This window comes from Stegodyphus dumicola, chromosome 8 (genome assembly GCF_044657685.1).
Source record: "Stegodyphus dumicola isolate Sdum_Otavi_A_Nest chromosome 8, ASM4465768v1".
NCBI lineage: Eukaryota > Metazoa > Arthropoda > Arachnida > Araneae > Eresidae > Stegodyphus > Stegodyphus dumicola.
Window position 1 is genome coordinate 37,976,405 of NC_140775.1, and position 25,970 is coordinate 38,002,374.

Sequence of the window (25,970 nt, forward strand, 5' to 3'; positions counted from 1 at the left end):
AAAATTTTAACACGTTACATCATATCGTTCTCTATCTCTCTTTTTATAATCTTCTAATAACAAACTTTAGAATAAGAAAAATACTTCTCTTTAAATATTCCAGAAGTTCAACAAAAGAACATTTCTGATGTGGTTAATAATATTTTTAAGGATACTGTGATGTCTTTTAGCTAACACCAATCTCTTTAATGAAACAGGAAATTTATTTGGCTTAAAATTTCTACAACTCCTCACGGTAATTTGCTTTAAGATAAATAATTTATATTTCCCCCCAAAATTTTCTGAAGGGTTCATCAATAATATGTTGCCAAAAATAGTAAAATAACTTTACTGATGAGTGAACTACTTCACTACTAGTTTATGATTATATTTCTTACATAAAAAAGAAACAAATTTCTTCAAATTCAGCATCTTTAAAATAATAATAATAATAAAGATTTTACAGTGCAATTAAAGCTGTAAAAATTTATGTCATGCAAATTAAATCAACCTAAATTACCACCTACATTTGTTCTGATCGATAGTCTGCGGTGTGATAATTACCAATTACTTCCCACTTATAATTTATATTTAAATTTTATAAATGTAAAATAAATATCCTTTTTGGTTAAAATTTAAGACATGTTCGAAATATTTTGCAGGAAATATCCACCACTGTCTACAGCTTCATGTAATGTTCAGTATAACAAAATGTTCATTCATTGCAAACAGAAGAAAACTATTAGAAAAATAGCTTCACAAAATTATCTGTTTATTTGAAACAAAAACTGCCAAAATATACATTTCTCAGAACGACTTGTGTGAAATACATAAATAGCCTTTCTAAAAAATAACTGAAAATAAAACTATTCATGATTAAACTATATATAACAATTTTAGTATGCAATAATCATAATACAATGTGTAAAAACCATAGCATGTTATCAAATAATAGTTCAGTCTCAATAAAAAAATAAATATACATGGATATATATACATTAGAGCAGGACAGAAGAAATTGGGGAAGAAAAAAAAAAAAAAAAAAAAACTAAAGTACTTTGACTAATATAAAACCATTCAAGCCATATCACAGCATATATATAAGGGAAAAAAAAATAAAAATTCACACCATTTTATCATGCAGCTAATTTATTCAAAGATAATATAGGCATTTCAGTGTTTAATTTAGACAAAATTTCTCTTCTGCAGAACATTTCGGTGTGTTTAATGGTAATAATGATACATCTCTCTTCATTGTGAAGAGCTTTTCAATCTATATAAAACAGAATTTTGCTTACTTTTACAATTTATACAATATTTTGAATTTATTAAATTAAGAGGGAAAGTACTGAAACTACAACACTTATTTTATTATCAACAAGATTTCTTATTACGTCTACATAAAATGTGATTTTTCCAAGTAACTTTAACGGAAAAGAAAAACAAATATATTTAAAATTATGATAACAAAACAATTATTGTACAGCACAGTGTGCAGTTATTGTACAGTACAGCACATGAATAATTTCATGTTGCAACTTATGAAAACTGCTTATTTTTGTTCTTCAATACATTTTCAACTAATAACAGTAACACAATAAATCTACTCCATTTTGAAATCACAATAAACTTTTTTTAAAAGATTTTTTACTTTTGCACTTTCTAAAAAATTTTACATACTTTTGTAATTTCAGATTCATGATTTTATGCTCTTGTAAGAAACTGTAGAAAGTAAATTTTTGCATATTTGTTTTGACACCAAAAACATTTGTTAAAAAAGTTATACTTATATAGAAGGGTCTCATTTTTGAACAAATGTGATATAAAATGTAATATTATTTTATGATTTTTTAAAAAGAGTCTGAATAAATTTTTGGATGAAAAAATTCTCAGTGTACAAAATTTCCAGAAAAAATGGTCATACACAAAACATGAATTTTAAATGTTGATTAATTACGATTACTCATCAGAAGTATTTATTTTTTCATTTTTGAATGAAAAAGATAGATTTTAGTTTTATCGGCTTTTTCAAAATTTTTTTATTTTATTTTTTCTTTCTTTTCAGTTTGTGCTTATGAAAATTATTTTTTAATAACATAAAAACAAATTTCAAGCAACAACACTAAATTATGGAATTGCTATTAAACTATATTAAGTTTTTGGCCATGATTGCAGAACACATACATTATTACTTAAATTTATACAATACAAACTTTGGCTCCAAAACATAACTGAAAGAAAATTATCAAAATATAACTACATATTTATCAAGATTAAGAGAAATATTTCACCTCTGAAACAAAAGAGGATTCTCGTATGCATTAGTAATATTTATTAACAAAATGTTTTTGCATGCTTAGTACGCACTGCTTAATATGAATCCTGCTTATCCATGCTTATTTTGATAACATTTACTGAATGGTAGCATTAAGTAATAAAAAATACATGCCTCAAAATATTAATGAAATTTTACTAATTTAATGTAACTATGATTATAAACATGTATTGTAGCCTGTTAATTAGGAATAAAGTCATTAATAATTGGTTGCTGTAACTGTTGACACAAAAGTTAATTTATGAACAAGAAATTATTTCATTGATACTGCAACCCTGATCTTAGTGAATCCCTCATTGGATGAGAACATGCTAATGCAAAATTAAAAATTATGCAAAACAGAAAAGAAACTTTAGTTTCTCATATGTTTTCATGTGTGTGTGGGGGGGGGGGACCACTTCTGCAGAAAATTGGTTTTGGTCTAATCATTCTGATTAATCGATAGATTTATTAAAAATCGATGTTAAACTATATTTATTTTTTGCCTAATTTTAAACAGTTGATTAAAATTGAAATCAAGCTTTTTGGCAACTTAATCCCTTACTAGGTGACATTTCTCCATTAGCTGTCAAATTTAAAATCTATTTTGAATTTATTTGGCAACTTTATCTTTCATTTAGCGATTTTTTTTAAATTTAGAAAGTGTGTTCTATAATATTTTGATCATATTAATCGAAATGATCACAATAAGTGATGCATTTTCCATGTTTTCCATATATAAATGGGTGGGACTTTGGAAATAATCGAATTATAAGAACAAGCGAGATCACATTAAGCAGTATCTATTGTATATGCAATTTAACTCAGTCACTTTCAAAGAACAAAATTACAAAATTAAGTAGTCATTACTTATAAATGGCTGCACTCTATTCCATAAATATAATTTGAGTAATTAACAAAGTACACTCATAAACAACTCATATGCATTCTAAAAATACACATATAAAACATTAGCTTATGATTCCAACATAAGTTAAGTAAAATAAAGAGTAAGCAAAACAATCAAATGTGACAAATATAGTATATTAGTAGTAATTAAGATCAGGATATTGCTATGGAATTCAAGGCACTGTAGAGGATTTTTCAAAGGAAGAAACATACTCTTTGAATCAACTTGCTGTTTAGTTGTAACTAGGATAGTAAACATTCAAATATGAACTGCATTTTACTTAATGAAATATGCTTCTCAAAGAATTTAAAACTGTGGACCTATTTTTTTATGACAATTTATAGTCACAGCATGCGATTCCATTAAAAGAATGGAGAGAAATTCTTGTAATATGGTAAAAAAACGACAATAAACAAAAAATATAGACTTTGCACTTTGTGCTTATGAGCTTGTGTGACAGCTCCTCTGCTATCATCCAAGCTTTGATACTGCTTCTTATATATTCATGGAAAGGGGTTATTGGAACATAAATAATCACAATATTGATAGTTAAAAACAATTATGAAACTAGCTCATGGTAGCTAATTGTTATATGCTACTATAAGTTATTTTGTTAAGAGTTTTACTTATACTAAAAAAAGTCCACTTCTAGAGAAGTGGACTACTCATACTAAAAAAATTAACAGGTAAATAGCATATTGCTATGATTTGAAAAACATTATAAAGATGCTGAAGAGTTGACAATAATTCATTTCATTTTTTTTCTTTCTACAGTTAAAATTGTTCTAATGATTTAAGTCTAATTATAAAAAATATTTGAATGGTGTCTGCTTTATTTTATGAGCCAACATACATATGACTCTGCCATATATTTTTTGCTGTATCACATATTTTGTTTTTTCTATTTTTGTTTGTGACTTTTCATTCAATATGTTATAACCATGTTTTAAATTTACTGTTATATATATATATATATATATATATATATATATACACACACACATAATGTTTTCTCATAATATCTAAATATTTTGATTTTACTTACATGGTCTTACATTTTCAGCATACTACATGTTCATTTCAGGCCTAATTATAAAGCATTGCCTCTATTTTTATATTTAATAGCAATGCTACAATAAAAGAGGCATAACTATGACTTAAATACTGAGCATTATGCTGAATGCTTGCCTTGAACTTATTTATCACTGCTTAAGACCTTCTGCAGTTTTACCGACATTAGTACTATGAAATGTTTAAGACATATATACATTGAAGAACAATTTTAAGGTATAATAATTAAGAAGATTTAGGTAAAAGCCCTTACTGATACTTAACATTTTACTTTTGGAAATGCATTGAAAATGTTCAAACCTTTTTACATCTTACATTTTAACAGTTCAATATGATGAATTATTTTTTTTCATAAGCTAATACAAGTTGAGTAACCCAAATCCAAATTATTCTAAAATTTGTAGTAATCGTTTAACAGCATGTAGATTTTTGTAACAGTATAAAACTTACTCTCTGCAGTATTTAAAAATCATCTAATTCAGGCCAGTTTTTGAGTAGTATTCCTCTTTTATTATACACTCCCTCAGACAAAAAATACCTATAGTCTTGGCAAAAGAGGATAATTCAAATGGTGTTAAACATACTTTCTAATTTTATACCCAAAAAGAAAGTTTCCAGTTTAAAAAAGATTGCATGAGGAGTCATCCTGAATGGTTAGTGGTTCATGGAGACTAACTGCTAGTCCAAATTTCACAGCATGGGTTTGAATTCCATGAAAGGCTTAATTATTTATGAGTGTCTTGCCCTCCCTTCTCAATGTCTGTAATATCAATTGCTCCCTAGGCAACTGCTCTCGGTAATGAGACGGCTACAGCCCATCCAATGAATGCATTAAGTTGTATGTACCTGGCCATCTGGCTTAAAAAAGCTGTCTGTTAATCTATATGATTTCCCATAAGTTTCAGCAAAGCAGAATTTTTAGAATTTGTAATCTGATATATTATATGTATGTAGGCCCATCAGTGGCTGAGCAATGAGATCATTAAACATTAGTAGTAGTTCAGCTTGGGTTCAAATTCTAGAGAAGTGGATTTTCTCATGCATTACATGAGCACGAGCCAGGTTTTCTGAAATTTTCCACAAAGGCATTTTTCCCTTTAAATAGGAACCATCTGTAATAATCCTAATAAGTATATTGAATTTTATGTAGGATAAGTTAAACATTTTCCATAAAAAATTCATTTAAATTTTCCAATGAACTTCACTTTTCACAACTTATGAACCTTTCTTTACATCTTCCAATGCTAAATTAGCTCACGTACAATCAGGCTGCTGGTTCTGCTTCTCATTATCTTTTCAACAAACTAAACTACGGATTTCTAAAATATTCTTGGAAGCATGCATTTTTGGATAAGGGGTATTCAACCTGCATGTATCCTGAAAGCTAAAAAATGAAAAACATTTCCACAAGCCAAAGTTTTATGTTTTAAGGAACATTCAGGAAGACATTAATTAATAATCATTAACTATGTCAGATTCTGATACTATTATCACTATCTTTCACTAAATGAAAGATAAATTGTTTTACACTTAATATACTGCAGACAATAAAGTCAGCTTGTCAATATCTTAATAAAATTATTTAACACATAGAATATACACATACATTTACATTTAAAAATGTACAAGAAAATACTGCATGCAATATATAAATACTAAGATTAATTAAGAAATACTTTGAAATTTCAAGAGATTGATTTATATGCATTTGCATTTATGTTTATGTAAATGCAATCACTTTATATACAGTTTAAACACTTTCTTATTTATACCAATAAGAAAATGCATTTAAATATTTTTCTAATTTAAAAAAATCAAATTTCTATTTTCTGCATGTAAATATCACTATAAAGTATCCTTTTGATGAGTTTTAAGCTCTTTCTCCAGATGATGAAGCAACATTTTCTATTTCATCTGAGCACTGATTGAGAGAAACTGGATGTTTTGTTTTCTTGCCCTTTGATCCTTTCGAAGACCATTCTGTATCATGACGCAATCTTGTCCTAGAGCCTCGTGTGACCACAGGTCCTGCCACTGCATAGTAAGGATCAACAGCACCATAATTTTCATAAGGAACACGAAGTGGAGGCAAGATCGGCTCTTCTTCAGTTATGGGAGTCAATGGTGGTTTGGAGAAGAAGGCTAAATTGCAAAAACATCAAACTTTTTATTTCCTATTTCCAGTAAAATAATGAATTCCTCTTAAGTAATTCTTATTACATAAATCAGAGATTGTTAGGTAGAGTACCAGACATGCAATCTGTGGATCTTTTCCCATGGTTCAAAGAAGTCCCTCTGCCCCTATAACAAAGTATCAGCTACATCAGCCATATGCCTTCTTGGAGCCCAATAAAAATTAACCCTACAGTAAAAGTTGTAATGATAATAATCATAAACATTTACACTTCACCAAATGGTAAATATTCATTGATTCTCCAGAGGAACATAAAGAGAAGTACAGTAAGTCAGCTAAACAATAACAATACAGTACCAGGTATTTTGGAGAAAATAATGCCAGAAATTATTTCATTGATAAGAGCTTCTAACTCTTTTACTTGAAAGGATTCATTGATTGCACAGAAGATAACAATCAAAACTGCACCTTGAGAATTGAGAAAAAGGGCAATTAAAGGTATAACTTAAATTTAACAACAAATATTCAAAAAGCATGTTTGATGACCTCAATTTCTGCAAGAAGGAAGATGTTAAAATTTTTTTTTCTTTTATTATAATTATCCAAACATTTTTTTGATGTGTATATAAAATTTCACATTTTTATTTGATGAACCAATGGAATGTAACATTTTCTGAGCCTCTTTGGAAACACGTATCTGGGGAGGGGGGGGGAAGCTTGAATTATAAAGCTTTAGTCAGAGAACTGCATCTGTACTTGGAAACTCATATACATGAAATATATTAAATGAAAAGCAGAATATCAAACATGAAAACAATGGAAGTGTTACACAAAAGCTGACTGACTAATGATGATCTTCAGAATTTGAAGACATCATCATGATCATTTAAAATTTGGAGAACTTATTTGCATTACATTTCAAGGACATAAATAATTTATTCAAAAATGTCACTTTGAATCTCTTATGTGCAATCTTTATATTGTTACTTAAACACTGGTTAAATAAAAAAAAAAAAAAAATGTATGGACCACAGAGACCAATAAATATTTTAACTGAACCCTCCATATGCAGAAATGACAACCTCTGATATCAATGCAGTGCAACTTAATATCTGAATTATGGTATTGTAAAATGTAGACTTCAAATTCAGTGCTAATTTTCCTTTAATTTTAAATTACTTAGAATATTTTTGTCTCTTTTTCAGTTTTGCTTTTTAACAGTATTTCTACTTAACACATTTAAATATTTGTTTTCCAAAATCTTCATTGCATATGCAGTAATATTCACATAATTTAAGTCTCCTTTTAAAAATGAAAATCTTTTGATTTATTTTTCTGAAATCAAGAAAGATTTACAAGATTCACATTTTGAAGCTATTCAAGTTTCAGACAGATAAAAATGATTTTGTATATATCATATGGGCTCAATCTGGCTCAAAGCACAGACAACTGCCCATGAGGCCAATTTCTGAAAGGTGCCAACAAAGTTTTTTTTTTTTTTCTCACAAGCTATAAGTAATTAAAGATATAGCTCACACTGATTTATTAGTACAGTCAAAAGTCGTTAATCCGGACTCATCGGGGCTTCGGCGATTCTGGATTATAGATCATCACTTTAAATCTCGTAAGATGGCATGCAAAAATTCTAAAATTAAAAATATGAAACCGTATTTTAGGAAATAAAGAACAATTATGATCTAAAGGGTATCAAAATTTACAAAAAAAGAAGCTTAATATTTATTTGTTTACTTTATTAAACATTTATTTCAATGTAAGTTGTTTCGTTTTATGTGATAACACTTTCTCTTTAATTCTATAAACAGACATAATTTCTTGTTCAGTTAAAGAGCTCCGCTGTTCAAGTCCCGTAATTGCTGTGCCGAGAATACTGACTAACTTGTCAATCGAAATTTTTTCATTTTCACTAACCTCTCTGTCATCTTCTTCATATCTTTATCCATTTTTTGCAGCAATTCCACTTTTTGTTTGACGGACATCGAGACATACTTTCGTTTTGTAGATCCTTTGGGATCTCCAGAATCGGAAATTGACATAATCGAAAGTTCAAGTTTACTTTATAAAATTGCTCTTACAGTCTGCAAAAAATAATAAGCTGCATCCAATTCGAAGATTAAGGAATAACGCAAGCATCAACATTAACTGAAATAGATAATTGTATAATTTTAGCTTATACCGTCCGTTATACGTTAAACGCGCACGCGAAAACGTATTCTGCACTTGCGCACACGCATATGCGCATGCGCGTAAAGGTCTTATGCGCACGCGTAAATGCCAATGCACATGTGTCAACGCGGCGCATGCGCAGAAAGTTTTTAGCTTTGAGGTCCGGATTATAGATCATTCCGGATTATGGGTGTCCGAATTAACGACTTTTGACTGTATGTTTTGAAATCAGAACTGTACTTTTTATGTATGAAGCATGGAAGTTTAAACTAATGGGGGGGGAGAAGCTTTTGGATACAGTATATAAATATTATAGCATTGTTGTAAATTTTTTTTGCCCTCATAGCTTCAGTCAGAGCACCAGTAGAAAAAAATATAATTTGCTTTAATTTTGTAAGCTGAAAGTTTCAAAATATTAGTGAAATGACAAGAGTCCAGAGAATAGCTGAAACATATCTCGCATACGTCCAACACAGTCTTTCCAGCATCCCCACATTCATTTTGGGGCATGGAAATGTTCACTCAAACCTTACATGTATATTTTTACATTATAAGAAACTCCTTAAATACTGAGCTTTTCCCAACTTGATGATTGTAACTATATTCGTAGAGAATTGCAGCTCTTAGTGATCAGAGTATTTGGCGGTTAAAACATTTCAAACTTTTTTCCACTCTTGCTTCTAATGATCATCCTAGTTTCATTTGGGACACATTGCTACATCTTTCTACATTTACCACAAAAAAGGAGCCCAAAACATAAAACATGAGGTCCAACAAATGCTTCAGAATTAGTGGTGAGCTATTAGACCTAAGAAAACTAATTATTATTATTTCTGTAACCATTTGAAATATTATTAGTACAGTCAAAAGTCGTTAATTCGGACACCCATAATCCGGAATGATCTATAATATGGACCTCAAAGCTACAAACTTTCTGCGCATGCGTTGCTTTGACGCATGCGCGTGAGACTTTTACGGCTGCGAATATGCGTGTGCGCATGTGCAAAATATGTTTACGAATGCGCGTTTAATGTATAACAGACGGTATAAGCTAAGCTAAAATTATCTAATTCAGTTAATGTTGCAGATTGCGTTGTTCCTTAATCTTCGAATTAGATCCGGCTTATTATTTTTTGCAGACTGTTAGAGCAATTTTATAAAAGTAAGCTTGAACTTTTCGATTATGTCAAACAGAATTTCTGATATATATTTACTAATATGTAAAGGATCTACAAAGCGAAAGTATGTTTCGAAGTCCATTAAGCAAAAAGTGGAATTGCTGCAAAAAATGGATAAAGGATAATGGATTTGTTTATCTAACCATTCCGAAATATGTTTAATAATTTCACGTTGCTCTGCGTGTGTGTGTGGGGGGGGACGTCGTGGCGCGCAATGAACTGGAAGTTGATCTGTCAGCACTATCCTTATCTTCAGGGCAGATGTTTTTATTTTATTTGGCTTATAATTCCTTACTAAATGTAGTATTTCATCTCGATGTACACCGTCTTTGATATGATTTAAATCAAATTCCTCATCATTATAATTCGCTTCCGATAGCGAAGAAACTTTGAAAATGAAAGAATTTCGATTGACAAATTAGTCGGTATTCTCGACACAGCAATTATAGGACTTGAACAGCAGAACTTAGTAACTGAACAAGAAATTATGTCTGATTATAGAATTAAAAAGAAAGTATTATCACATGAAACGAAGCAACTTAAACAACTTACATTGAAAGAAATGTTTAATAAAGTAAGCAAATAAATATTAAGCTTTTTCCTTTTGTAAATTTTGATACTATTTAGATCATAATTGTTCTTTATTTCATAAAATACGGTTTCATATTTTTAATTTTATAATTTCTGCATGCCATCTTACCAGATTTAAACTGATGATCTATAATACGGGATAATCAATAATCCGGAATCGCCGAAGTCCCGACGAGTCCGGATTAACGACTTTTGACTGTACCATATATATAATATATTGTATAGTATAAAAACTAGTACATTTCTTTATTTCTCACCTGCCTTTCATGATCAACTCAAAATGTTAGTGTTTCTTATTTTCACTGGTATTAGTAGTATACAATATTATTTTACACTACAAATTTTATTTAACAGCACAGTTTACTATAAATTATTGTAGTGTGCAGATTAGTTTATTTAATATTGGTAGAGTCTTATTTCTGTAATTTATGAATTAAACTTGATTGTGTGTTACACCAATATCCTATGCTCGATATTATCTGCAGTTTCATGCACCCATAACATTTCTTGGAAAATATAATCCATAGACATGGCTATATTATTGTATTTGAATTTGTCTGTTTTGTAAATTGGTTTTTTTAAATACTTTTTTGTACTGCTGTTTTTTTGGGGAGGTGGGGTTGGTTTGTTTGATGATTTTACATTTATTTGTTATGCATTTTATTTAAATCTGAATTTGCAGTTACTTACATGTTTGGAAGTGTTTATGTCATGTAATATGTTGCATAAAATTTGCCTTTTAAGCGCTGGATTTACAAAGATAGCTCAAATACAATTGATGATATGAGTAGTAACTCTCCTTGATGACCTCTGACAATTTCTCCCAGCTAGACAAACTTCTGAAAATACATATTAGAACTCTCCACAGTAAGTTTTGAGGAAGATTCCAGAAGTGCTCCCCTTCCTCTCAATAAATCTAGGAAGCTAAGTAAGGAGAGTGTGAGCAGCCATAAGTCAGTTGAATTGAGACTCTTTTTACATTACCACTGGTAGCACTTTTTACATTGTTGAGCTTTTACTGCTTTAGACTTTGCTTCATGAGCAATTTTGGTGATCTGCATCCTCGTGTGTAAAGATATTTTCACAACATTTCTATTTTTCTTCTTAGGCAATTTATAGCTCTTTATTTTACCTGTAAAAGCTGCTATTTTTCTCGATTAAGATTCAAGTCTCAATGTTCATATAGCCTAATAATTCAAGATTTCCACAAGTACATACTATGCAACAGTAAGTAACTAAAATAATTATATACAGCCATAGATTGCATACTTTTGAAGTACTTTAAGAACACCTTTTATCTGCCTCTTATGTTAAATAATGGTAGCTCTTACTGCTTTATGTTGCCTACTGTTTCCTTTGAGCAAGTTATTTTAATTTTTGTTCACTAATTTTATATATGATATCCTTTAATTACTGATAATTAAGTCATTGGCACTTTTCTTGGAAATAAACATGTATTCTGTATTAAACACTGAAAGATGAATGATTAATTTATGAAATCTGTTGTCCATTTCTGAGCATACCAAAAATGCATTCTTATACAGATAAGATTTAGAATAAGAGTTTTGGTTTTTAAAATTACTTTAACAAATAATTACCTGGTGATGAAGCAGATCGTCGTATTGTAGGATATTCATTACCTATTCCATTCTCCACTGGTAGCACAAGTTGTTTATAACATTCTTGATTTCTTGTACCAGGGCTGAACATGGATGTAGTTGACTAGAAAAATCATAATAGTTAGAATACTCAAGAAAGAATATTTTTCAAGCATATGCACATATACTCCCCCCAATAAAACACTGTTATTTAATAATACAGATGTAAAACAAAATTGAACCTACAGATAAATATTAATTCTCCTCTCATACTGTAATCTAAGATCTTATACAGTTTTGAAAATACATGCTTGAAAACATTTAAGTATGCTAATGGGCTTTATTTCATACATATTTATAAACTTCTAATTTAGGAAAGCTTCTTTAAAAACAAACAGAGTGACATATAATTAAGACACAATAACACGCCGAATAAATACTAATTCAGAAGTCAAACAACAAAAATCAGCATTATATTTTCAAAATTTTCACAGGACTAGTTTCAATGGTTTTACCGAACCACCATCCTCAGCTACGAAACTGCAAAACTAATTCAGAAGTCAAACAACAAAAATCAGTGTTATATTTTCAAAATTTTCACAGGACTAGTTTCGATGATTAAGAGTTGGTGGTTCGGTAAAACCATTGAAACTAGTCCTGTGAAAATTTTGAAAATATAATGCTGATTTTTGTTGTTTGACTTCTGAATTAAACTGACATATATTGATTGGTTAAGTAATTACAGTAAAGCATATTTAAGGCTATCTGCTTAGAAATAGCTTCATGGAAGATTTTCAAAGGAAAATCAAAGGAAAATTAGCTCATATTTATAAACCTGGGGAAAACCACAAACATAAAAACAAACAGCCAACCTCTTAGGATCCTCTGGATCAAGGTTGATATATACTAAATAAGTATATATGGTTTGAGATTTATACAGCTAGATATCTCCAGAGCTGCCACAAAGCACAGTAATTATACAAGTCTGCATTTCCCATGCACTGAACAGAAGAAATATTACTATATTTCATCATCTATAAACTGACCTGAAAACATGGAAACATCAGATAGAGGTAACCTTCATACTGTACAATTTATATTTCTTGGGAATCTCACAGCAGCTTCCACATCGATACTAAATTATTCACTACCAGTTGAGGGAAAAAATGGTATTCAATGTATACAAATCTGCTCTCTAAGACTTATTGTAAGCTATTTTTGTCATCAACTTTTATAGATATAGTCTCAGAGATTTTTATTAAACAATGCTAGTATAATTTATGTAAAAATGCATTAATCCGAAATAATCATTTTGACAAAATTCAATCAGAGGGTACGGAAAAATTATATACACAAAGCTCTAAAATTCAGGGATACAAAGGCATTTTTAAAAATATACAACAGTTTTATAGAAATCTAGAACTCTAAATGCAAAATCTACATCAGATTTGCTAAGTTATGAATTTTTTCAGTATTTGCTCTGATGGTTTTTATGCTATAGCACATGATGGAATAAAATAAGAAGTAAAAAATAGCCACATGAAATTTACTTATAGTTAGTTCTGAATGCCTTTATTTACAAAACTTCAAAACATGCAGCCAAGAGGCTAATTTGCCTCTTTCCATTTAGCTATTGAAGTTGCATCTAAACAGTATATGAAATGAAAAGCATCTGTTGCTTTTCATTTCATATACTGTTTAGAACAAACAACCTTTAACATGTTATGCCATTCTCGAAAGCAATTACATTTCTGTCATAAACCTGCTCTAGATCTTTTATTTTTTAGCTATTTTACAAATTTGTGACAATTTTCAAAATTTAGAATTGGCTTCCACAGTTCACATCACATCTGTTCCCCTTCACCTGAGGACAGAACTCAAAATTTCTACTCCATATAAGACTAATGTAGCTAGATTATAACTAACGGTTAATGGGTATGCTTTTCACTCCCTTCCACTTCTATCTGAAGTAGGATTCATACAAATCAATGCATTAATGACATAGGTTTCCCAGCTAAGAATCACTATAAAGATTTGGCCTCAACTGCCTGTCAAATCCAGACCTTTCCTGTTCTGTGTACAGATATTTTATCAACTGTGCTTGTAATCATTAACCAGCTACAGATACTTTATCCTTAACATGATACTCATAGGACTAGCTATCTGATGTGACTAAATGCATGTCACAATCAAAACATTTTCTCTCTTATTTTCTGTACTGAATATGCTTAAGAGAAAAGCTCAAGTAAGCATTCAAAATCTGATTATATTGTTTCTTCTGCAACTCTGAATTTTAGCAGAATAATTTTGAAAAATGAGTGGGTATTCAAGGTTTTTTTTTGTGAAATCCTGCTTCTGATAACAATATAACTCCTTTTCTCTTTCAATCATCCAAAATAAAAAGTTTTCATTTTAGTACATTGAAACTTTTCCATTAGAATACATAGTGAAACACACCAAAACAGGGAACTCTATGCAATTATTCAATGATTCAGATCTGACTGAATAGCATCTATGAGTTGAAGCGATATGCTTAACTCTTAGAAAATCGAAGCCTTCACTAACCTGTATGCTTAAAATACCAAAATGCATGACATGCCTTTCGAGATTCACAGAATTTTCCTCCCCTCCCCAACCATTAACGCACAAAGAGGTGTGAAGATTTCAAATGACATCCTCTTTACTTCCTGACAAATATAGATAAGAAACCACAAACTAATCCTTTTAGGACAAGTTGTCTGTAATAAACTGATATTATGCACTTGGGCAAACTGCACCCGCAACTGCATACCTTAAGGGAAGAGAAGAGAACAAGATCACAGTCTCGGCCTTTTTGGACGGTTGTGGTCGTTTGAATGAGAGGCTGTCTCGGTTATTTCAGTCGCGAAAAAGTTAAATAGATATGCACAAGCACACATATGTCAAGTCAGACCGCTGTTTGAATGTATTTAGGCTGATAGTACACCGCATGTTAATATGTATTTTCTGTTTTGTGTTTTCTATGTAAATACATGATATATGTGTTTTTCAAGAGTATATGACTAGCACACTAGATTATTTCTGTTATAGAAAGTTGATTTCTGGGAAAGTCATAATATAAATTATTTAAAAAATTAAAATACTTTTTGTATAAAAAGTAATCATATACCTTGTTAGAAGTAATTGAGAATTTTATATAGTATTGACACTCAGATAATTTTAATAACAACTTTAAAAAAAATGTGTGTACATAACTTACACCATCTCCTGACCATCCAAGAAGTCTCTCATCTTCACTTGATAAGCATCCTCTAGTTGGATAAAATACCAACAGCATCACCCAAATAGGGAGCAAATATTTTATGATCTGAAAAATAATACTGATGTCAACTGATGTGCATTTAACTTTACAAAGATTTAACTAATATATAAAGATTTAATATCAAAGAAGGTTTAAACATTCTTAAAAAATGAAAATGAATCTAAGATTATGATTTAGCGTAAATTAAAAATCTGCTTTTAAGAATATCTTTGACCCTTATAATTTAATGTAAGCATTCTTATATTGTTCATTGGAATTTTGTTAAACTTCTGTTATTAATAACATTATAATACAAATGCAATTTAGCGGATTTCATTTTAAATAACCTGATATAATCAAACACAACATATTTTTGGATTAAATTAATTTTTTAAATAGCAAAATTCAAATAAGAAAAATTGTGCAACTGCAATTTTGATATTATGATGGTAGTTACACCCTCCAAAATTAAATTCTAGATATGCCAATAATAATAATAATAATAATAATAATAATAATAATAAAAGAAAATACACAATACTATATATTTATCACTTTTCTATGATTATAAAGAAAAATAACAAAAACTACATTTTTATATGCATAGCAATGTAATTTATTTAAAATGAAAATTTGATGAAATTCATTAAGATAAACATACCATAAATGTAGCATAAACAGGGGAATATATTTCTTGAGCATGATCCTAAAAGATAAACTGCCTTAGTTAGTTTATTTTCATAAATGTAAATTTTAAATGCTTAAATTAAATTTGTATAAGCAAACATAATTTATTCCAGATTGAAGAGAGGAAGGAATAACATTAAAATTTGAAAATTTATGTTTTAATTTTAGGGGCATTCAATGTTTTCAATATTATTAAAAAACACGATCAAATTCTTCAAGGATCTAAAAAATACTTTCCTACATAAATTAAAACTTTTTTTCAATTACATTCTTTTCACATGTAACTCGAAAAAGTTTAAATTTTATTAACATGTAATATTTTGTTACTTTCTTGTAAAGGAATTTTCAGCCTTTTGACATATCTGATCCAGTCTAAATAACTCAGTCATGCTCTAACAAATAATAAAATAGTTACCATTAAAAATTCATTTGTTTTCTCTAAGCAATTCTTGTATATAGCACTGACAAACAAAAAATTACTCATTGCACACAGGAAAATGAGCAATGAAAGGTGAACTAAACATCTACTATATAGTCAAATTTTAATGCATTTTATACCTAAGAAAAGCAGCATATATTTGTCTGTTATAACAAACTGCCCAGCTGTCTTTAATTTCTGCAGCCTACAATATTAAAACTTTTCCTAGTTCTTTAATTAAAGAGCTAAACTTTTCAATTTAAGGCAGTGTTTTCTAAACACTTCTCATTGCAGAATACTTTTTAAATTATAAAATGTTTAAGAATCAATAGAGTAAATTTGGGTTTTCAGTTAAACTGATAAGACAGATACAAATTAAATGATCACATAACATATATATAAAATAGCACAAATATAAGTTAACACACATATATAAGTTAAAAGGAAACATGCTAAATGATAACACAGACATAAGCTTGGGTTTTTAGTTACAATAAATCATAATACAGATATTAAGGTGAAGGTGATAAACAAAATAAACATTTATTCCAATTTTTATATCATACCTATAAAAAGGTATGATATAAAAATAAACAGTATGATATAAAAATAAAGAGTTTTTCAGTTTTTAATTTTACATAAAAAGACATATAAAACTATTTAAATGAAACAAATATTATTTTTTTTCCTTTTTACTTTTTAGTTTCCAGTGACTTTGATGTGTCTGAGTCTTTGATATATTAATGGAACTAAGACAAATTATTTTAATGTAAAGCACAATGTTAGTGGCCTGAATTCTTTTAACAGAAGGAGTAGCAAGCTGGTTTCTGTATTTGGATTTTGTTGCAGCACAAGAAACCTGTCTCTTAGAAATATTCTTGTAAAAGAAAGTAAAATATGAGTAGTTTGTCCTGATAAGTTCAGATATCCTTCTGATGAACTTAATCAGCATTTGTTTAATGGTGCCATATTTGTTTAACCTTTAAATTTTTGTTTTATGCCAAAATCAGTTATCAAATTAATTAATTTTTAAAACAATAGTATTTTGACAATGCAAAACATTATTACACTTGCTAGTTAGTAGTATTAATAAAAATTTTACATTTAAATATCAATTTCAAAAAGAAGATAAGAAAAGTCCAAAGAAAACTAAAACTTTTTAAATACTAAAGTAACACTGAACTGTTTCTTTACTTCTAAACACACAGCAGAAATAATAACAAAAATGTTTACTGCATGTATTTTGTTGGCAATGTTGAATAATCTGGTATCATGCTATCTTGCTTTATGCTTGCTTTTGCTCTTTCAAAATTTCTTCCAAGAGTTGTTTTAAAATGTGCTAAAAACACAAAAGCTGACTATGTTTTGCTGTTCTCATACCTCAGTTTCATAATTTTTTATGGAGCACTTATTGACTGTCTGACTGTTTGGAGAATGCAATTTGGAAAACGTTGGTTTATGATAATATAAGGTTAATATCAGAAGTTATATTTCATTTTCTTCCCTAAAGTGCAATGCCAGCATTCTTTTCTTTCATTATGACATAAGTTAAAAGAACACTCTCACCTACAGCCAATACAAATAAAAAATATAATACTATGTTTGTAAAGTAAGTTAAATATCACATAGTGAAATATGAATTTAGAATTTGTAATAAAACAATTTTTACTTCTGATCAAACTAAGCTTTCTCTCTCTCTCTGTCTATATATATATATATATATATATGAACCTGCTCTAAATTTTTACATTTTTTTTTTATAAATTTAATAATCGATTCTTGTAAAGAATTATTTTCACTAGATCCACTCACTTTTAAAGGAGAAGTGTTACATTAATTAGTTTAAAGAACAATCATTTTGTGTCTCTTGTACAAAATACCACCTTTTACTGTGAATTTACCCAAAACAACTTTTAGGCTCAACCCCTTTTATATTTTTAAATAAGTACTTTCTAAGTTATGTTTTAATTCAGTCTCTTATTTCATCTAACAAGTTTGTAAATTATATTATCATCTTATACTGTGAAACATTACATTTATGTAACATCCATCTATCTTATATAAAAGTGCTACAGCAAGTGTTTACATGTTTTTAAAAACATTAATTAAAGTAAATATAATGTTTTAAGCAAACAATTTTGTATTATCAATCAAATGATTTTCTAACAAATGAAAAAAACAACAAACAGATTTTTCTAACAAATGAAGATGAAGCAACTTTCTTTGTAACATTTTCATGCTGCAAAGAAAGATGCTTGATCAAAATAAGATGATTTGGCCAACTCATGTGTACCTGATTTATCATCCATCTGATAACACTACATTTTTTAAAATCAATGTAACATTTAGAAATAACATGCACTACATACTAATATTTTGAGAGGGCAACAAATGCTGTAACATTTTTACAATTAGTGTACTACACTTCATCCTCCAAACTCATAAATTATATATTTCAAGCATATAATTTTTCTCCCGACTCACCAAAATACTATTGCTTGCACCGTAAACACAATAATAAAAAGAAAAGATCATAGCAACATATAGCTAGAAATCATTTACAACAGACACCACTTAATACGATTGCCGTTAATGTTATTATTTGGATGCTGTTAATGAATTGCTGATGTTCTGCCCATTTGTACATGAAAAAATGGAAAATGCATCACTTATTGTAATCAACCCTTCAATAAATATGATCAAAATATCATAGAATATAATTTTTAAACTGAAGTGAAATTACCAAATAAAAGATTATGTCGTCAAATAAGGTCAAACAGATTATAAAATTTGCTAAATGATAGGTAAATGTCACTCAGTAAAGGTTTAAAAGTCATGGACAGCCTGATTTTGATTTCAGAACCATTTAAAATTTGACAAAAAAGCAACCTTGTTTGACAGAGATTTTGATGTGACCTCTTCTTCAAGAAAAAAATTAAATTCTGTAGATCCCTTGAAGTATCCATGCCAAACTAAGATTGCTTTTTTTTTTGGGGGGGGGGTTACTTTTAAATTTTACATTAGTGTGCTCTCTTCCAATAAGGCTACTCCTTTAAATATTAAGATTGGTCAACTAATTCCGAAAAATTTTACGAACAGTTCAACAATTTATTTTTACATTTAAGACATTACAAATAGTTTGTATAACAAATTTTTGCATTTTACTAATTAAAATGCTGTGAAAGTATTCATTTGCATGTTTCTAATTATATTAAATTAATTAAATTCCACTGCAACATTAATGGATATTTTTTCACTTCGATAAGTGCTATCATTTGGTTAATGCTATCAAAACAACCATGGACAAAGCATGATCATATTAGGTGGCACCTACTTTATGTGCTTTGAAAAAAAAATTAATAATTTCCAAATAAAATTTGATATTTACATTTTTGGTATTTTAGTGTAATTAGTAGTAACAATGAACATTAATTTTCTATTCAAAAAGAGATGTGAAAGACTCATACAATTTTCATCCAATCCGTATTTCAGCTAATTTAATTTGTGGAATCCACAGTCTTTATAACTCCTACTTAGTTTTCAGTCACATGAAGCAAATATGATTAACTATTTCTAATTTTATTATCTGCATATAAAATATTTGGATTTTCTGATGGACTTGTTTGTTTTACATCTGAAGACAACATTCTATGAGACTAGACTAGAAGAGAAACACGCTAATGTGACAATCAAAATCGTAAAAAACAACCTTGTATTTAGCGTAGGTATAATGAAACACTCAATATATTTCGAGGGCAGCTAAAGCTTTTAGTTTCCAGATTTTCTCCTTTACTTGCTAACAATATTCACACTGTAAAAAATTCTGTTGAAGTCATTGATAAACTTAAAAATATTTCTCCACTTCATTCCATTATGGTTTCCTTTGATGTCAAATCACTGTTTACTAATGTTCTGGTCGAAGGAGCACTAAATTGTCTTGAAACTAGGCTTCGGGAATTTCACTTCACACATACTGAAATTAATGAGTTGGTTTCGCTTACTAAAGTTTCTCTGAGTCAAACCCACTTTGTTTTCCAAAATGCATATTTTCGTCAAGTTGAAGGATTGGCTATGGGTAATCCTCTCAGTCCGGTACTTGCTGACATTTATATGCACTATTTTGAGATGAAATTATTTGATAAATTATCTTTTCGTCTTTGGATTCGGTATGTTGACGACACTTTCGCACTTTTTGACGGTTATAAAGAGGATTTATCCGAGATTCTATCTATTATGAATTCAACTGATCCAGCCATCCAATTCACTCTTGAAATTGAATCCAACAATTCCCTCCCCTTCCTCGATATTCTTATAATCCGCAATGAAACCGATTTTAGCACCACTGTGTACCGTAAACCCTTTGCAGTTTGTTTGCCAGCCCATGCCAAGTCATGCCCTCCTGTTAAGCAAAAAATGGCTTCTTTTTACTATTATGTATTCCGCGCGCTTAAAGTTTGTTCCTCTGAATCTTTGCTTACCAATGAACTTAATTATTTGAGAGCAGTTGCGATTGACCGTGGATTTTCTCCCGTGATTATTGATAAAGGCGTTAAAAAATTTTCAGGTTCCCATCAAAGAAGACATTCTACTGTTAGAAATAATATTAATGACCTTGTCGTGCTTCCATTTTATCCTTCTGTTAGCTACAAAATTGCACGAATTCTCCAGAAATTCAATTTTCAAGTCAGTTTCTCCCCTATTAATAAAATTCACCCTTCGATTCTAAAAGATTGCGTTTCTGTCTTGAATTCTTGGGGAATTTATAGTATATCGTGTCAGTGTGGTTTAAGATATAGTGGCCAAACAAAAAGAGCGTTGAAGTTTCTTATCAAGGAACATGAATCTTATGTCAAAAAAGTCGAAATTAACAAGTCTTCAATAGCGTATCATAGTTGGACTTTTAACCATAATTTTGATTTTGGGTCTGCAAAAATCATCCAAAAGGCTTCTTCCATAGGTGAATTGGATTTTCTTGAGGCTTTTCACATTCACAAAGATTTAGCAAGTTTAGTTAATGATTTGAAGTCCAATCCAGTCCTTCCTAATGCCTTTAAAATTCTACTATCTTAATTCAGTTATTTTTGCTGATAGATGGCGATACCTTCTCGCATTTGGTACTACCAGAGGGTATAAAAATCCGTTCAGTGGTTGCTTTCCATTATTTGAAGTTCAGATTTTGAGCGTAAGGTGCATTTGCTCCTCGCTCCCTATTTTAACTTCGCTAATATTTCTTTATGCTTGATCAGATAGCCTGGCTCAGTAAAAGTAGGCGGCCAGTGCAACTCTTGATTAAAAATCTAGTTATAACCACGTGCAGTGCTGATAAGGACCATGTGTTTCCGTGACTCCTTCTCCTATTTTCTTCTTTCTATGTATTTCTTTCTCCTGATGAGGAGAGACCTTTAGCAGCCCTCGAAATCGATTGAGTGTTTCATTATACCTACGCTAAATACAAGGTTGCTTTTTACGATTTTGATTCTATGAGACATTTAATGTGTGCAAGCTGGACTTTCAAAGATCAAACTCAGAGTTCGGAATTCTCCCTCTTCCTATTTATATTATCTCTTGTTTGATATACTATATATATCACCCAGCATGAAATACACAGATGTATCAAATTCAAATTGTGATAAAATAAGCATGTGCTAGCATTAAGAAGTTAACCCAATTAGTCAAGAAGCTTGAAAGAAAAACTAAAATTCTTTATTTAAATTTTATATTTTCTTTAACTGATGGATATCATAAGTGAAGGTTAGCTAAGAGTTTCAAATTCCAAAGCTACTACTAACCTGTAATTAATAATAATAAAAACTTATGAAGTATACTTAAGAGGTTTTTGTTCCTGCAGATAACCAAAATATTCATTTATTTTCTTTTCCTATGATTTTTCATCGCAAATTTATTTTCTTTTCCTATAATTTTTCCTTTTAAATACCTAAGTACTATGAACAGGAGGAAGTTATTAGAGAATTCAAACAACAAGAATCAGCGTAATGTTTGTAAATTTTGCAGGACAGAAATCTATAAATATTACGCTGATTCTTGTTGTTTGACTTCTCCAATAATCATTATTTGGAGTGTTATTTTAACCTAAATTACAGGAGGAAGTTGTTTTGTGGAATTTGTTACCTCATTAGCTGTACATATGCGCTGGCTCTCTAGTGATATTTTGTATGCAGTAAGATCATTATATAGATGAAAAGTGGCACCAGCAAGATCGAGATTGAATCTCCTAGGCAACACAAAGATTTAAATATAGATATCCTTGGTTACTGACATTATGGAATTATGGAAAAATTAAGATTCTTATGTTTTTGCATTCTTTACATAGTTTAATGCAAGTTTTAACCTATTACAAGAACAGATGAAAGTTAAAAAAAAAAAAAAGTTTATAATTTAAACATATGCAGCCTTTTTCTTACAAAGCTATATACTTATGCATGTCATGGTTTATTATAAACTGGTCAGCTGAAGAGAAAAAATGTCTACTCTCAGCAAATAAAACTGCCAGTGCCTTTCAAATTTTCGTGGTTAAATTTTTACTTAAATATTTGACCCCATCTAACTAACTAAAGAATTGCAAGTTACTCCAGGAAAGAATTTAATTTTACACTGATATTTTTTTTTTTTTAAATTGTCAACACAGAAACATATAACTGGAACTTATTACTTCACACTAATTAAATTCCTAGAATTCATTAGTTTAAAATACTGCTTTACAGTTACCTAAATTTTAGATATCTTAAATTATAAATGAAAATAATTTCACTGAAAAAGTATATACTTACAAATATTCCACTGCATCCGTTTTCGTGGTTTCCCACTGAGAAGTATTTACAAACATTAGAATTATTAAATACGATAAGTGGGTCATTTAATACACACTAAACGGTCAAATGTATCTGGATACACTCAGGAGGTAGTGGATTCTATCACTAATATCACTACTTTATCTCAGGCAGGTATAGAGTGACACATGCAAGTTCACATCGATTGTTCTATATTGAAAAATGCAAAATGGCAAGAAGGAGGTAAAGGATTTAATCACTGATGGCACAATGTCAGCTCAAACAGGCACAAAAAGAGACAAGTTCATACTGATTATTGCAGAGTGAAGAATGCAAAATGGGAGAAAAACATAAGTTAAATGACTTAAAATATGAAGAAATGATTGGATATTAACGCTAAGGTAAATAAATCCATGGCTTTTCTGGAATGTCACACATTCTCCATAAATGTGTCAAAGAGGAGTTGAAATATGCAGGAGTTAAGACTTTGCAACCAAGATCTGGTTGATGCAAACATCTGTCAGATACAAACCAAGGACAGCTAAGAAAGGTTATAAAACAGAATAATTTAGAATCAGCAGAAAACATTTGTATTGAATTACAAGAGGTTTCCATATGCAGCACCAGTAGAATAACAACTGAGTAGAAGTTGCAAATTTCAAATTTTCATGCTTGAGCAGCAGCATATATATCACATTAAAGCAACCAGTCATTGACAGTAGTGTAAAACTCAACAACACTAAAGCTTTGAACACTGGTGATGTGTGTTACAAGGTAATAAATCTTACTACACAATCAGTTACTCTGATAGGCATGCTTGAATACAGAGAATGCCAGGCAAAGAAAGCTTACCCAACTAAACTGTGCCCAGAGTTAAGTCTGATGGTAGAAGCATAATGGTTTTGTTTTGGATTTCTGTTCATATGAAGGACACACACAGCTCTCACTATCAGGCAATTCTGAGTTATGAAAACTGTTTGTAAGAGTCCACTACTATTTCAGGTATAAGTAGCTGGCACACCAGAATTTTCCCATAAGTTGTATAGGTCCTAACTGTGCAGCTCCACTACAATTTTGAGAGAACAACCAAGGGTCTCCCATCCCTCTTCCCCTATCACTAACCACTTGAAATGGAGTTTCAACTCGCTATATATTTTGAGTGACCCCTTGTCCCACAGACACTAACAAACATTCATGCCTTCTACAGGATCTGAACTCGGCCTAGCCATGCACCTCATTTCAATATAATGTGCTTCCATCTCTATGACATAGGTCATACAAAGCTGGTTTACTGAAATGAACATGGAAGAACTAGGCTGGCCTACTCACAATATGTGCTATTTAAAAATTAGTGAATAGTCTTCCTGACTGAATAGCAGAGATTAACACAGCAACTTGTACAAAATCTATAAATTTTTAATTGATTTGCAGGAGAACCACCATGACAAGGTGTCCAGATACTTTTGATCACATTGTGTATTTTAATTACTGCTTATACAAAATATAAGACATTATAATTTTAAAATTTATTTATTGAAAATAAGTAATAAATATTAATTACCCTACAATATCTTATTTTTAAAAAACTGAAATTACAGACCAAATTTTATTTATTTATTTTGAAACCTACATTTACTCTTAATTATGAAGTTTTTCTGATAACTATTTATAAGAGCAGACTGTTTAAAAATACTGTACTCAGATGAAAGAAAATTTCTGAATATGAGCCTCATACATAGAATTTTCTCAACTTATTGTATCTGTAGTTATAATTTCTCTGGGCTTTTAGTATTATTATTGTTAAACATACAAAACTAATTTTTATGAATGAAATAATAATACAGTCAAAAGTCGTTAATCCGGACCTCAAAACTACAAACTTTCTGCGCATGTGTCGTGTTGACGCGGAAGACCTTTACGGTTGCGAATATGCGTGTGCGCATGCGCATAATACGTTTACGCATGCGCGTTTAATGTATAACAGATGGTATAAGCTAAGCTAAAATTATCTAATTCAGTTAATGTTGCAGATTGCGTTGTTCCTTAATCTTCGAATAGGATCCGGCTTATTATTTTTTGCAGACTGTTACAGCAATTTTATAAAAGTAAGATTGAACTTTTGATTATGTCAAATAGAATTTCCAATATATATTTACTAATATGTAAAGGATCTACACAGCGAAAGTATGTTTCAAAGTCCATTAAACAAAAAGTGCAATTGCTGCAAAAAATGGATAAAGGCATATCCTTCGTTTCTCTAACCATTCTGAAATCTATTTATCAATTTCACGCTGCTCTGCGGAGGCGGGGGGGGGGGGTGCTGCGCGCAATGAATTTTAAGTTGATTTGTCATTTTGAAAAATCAATTTTTTAACGAGTTAAAATTTTAAATATTATTTTTTAATTAAAAAAATAGAAAATTATAAAACTTAATCATATTTTTAATTTTAATTACAGTTATTATCCACTGCAACAATACAGCAGTTAAACAGCAAAAGGCAATTATTTTTATTTATTTATTTATTTATTTTTTTTTACATTTAAATGCTAAAATACAGGGCAATAATAAAGTTGCAATTTTAAAATTCTCTAACTTTAAAACCACAGGTCAGAATAATTTAATATTTTACCAGAACAATCCTGAGGAAATGGAATTTTGTTTGGCAAAGGAAAAAATAGTTAAAAAATTTGTCGATAGAATGCCGCTGTCAGTGTTCACATTGCTGTTGTGGATGTATGACTGAAAGGAGACAATAAACTCCACAGGTTTGTCACAATTTTATTAGTGAAAAGACAAAAATACATATTTATAGAGAAAACAGCGATAGTGAAAAGAGA

At 29.8% G+C, this 25,970-nt stretch overlaps 1 protein-coding gene across 2 annotated transcripts in view; it reads right to left on the bottom strand.

The window, feature by feature from the left end:
* Positions 1–732: 732 nt before the first annotated feature.
* Positions 733–25,970, bottom strand: part of LOC118188393 (uncharacterized) — a 45,616-nt gene continuing 20,378 nt past the window's right edge. For both annotated transcript variants that reach the window (XM_035358826.2, XM_035358815.2), the window contains exons 9-13: positions 23,133–23,167; positions 15,901–15,945; positions 15,198–15,305; positions 11,960–12,083; positions 733–6,416 (exon numbers count right to left, since the gene is read on the bottom strand). In XM_035358826.2, the coding sequence (XP_035214717.1) occupies positions 6,145–6,416; positions 11,960–12,083; positions 15,198–15,305; positions 15,901–15,945; positions 23,133–23,167 (584 nt within the window). In that variant the 3' untranslated portion in view covers positions 733–6,144. The remainder of the gene's footprint in view (positions 6,417–11,959; positions 12,084–15,197; positions 15,306–15,900; positions 15,946–23,132; positions 23,168–25,970) is intronic.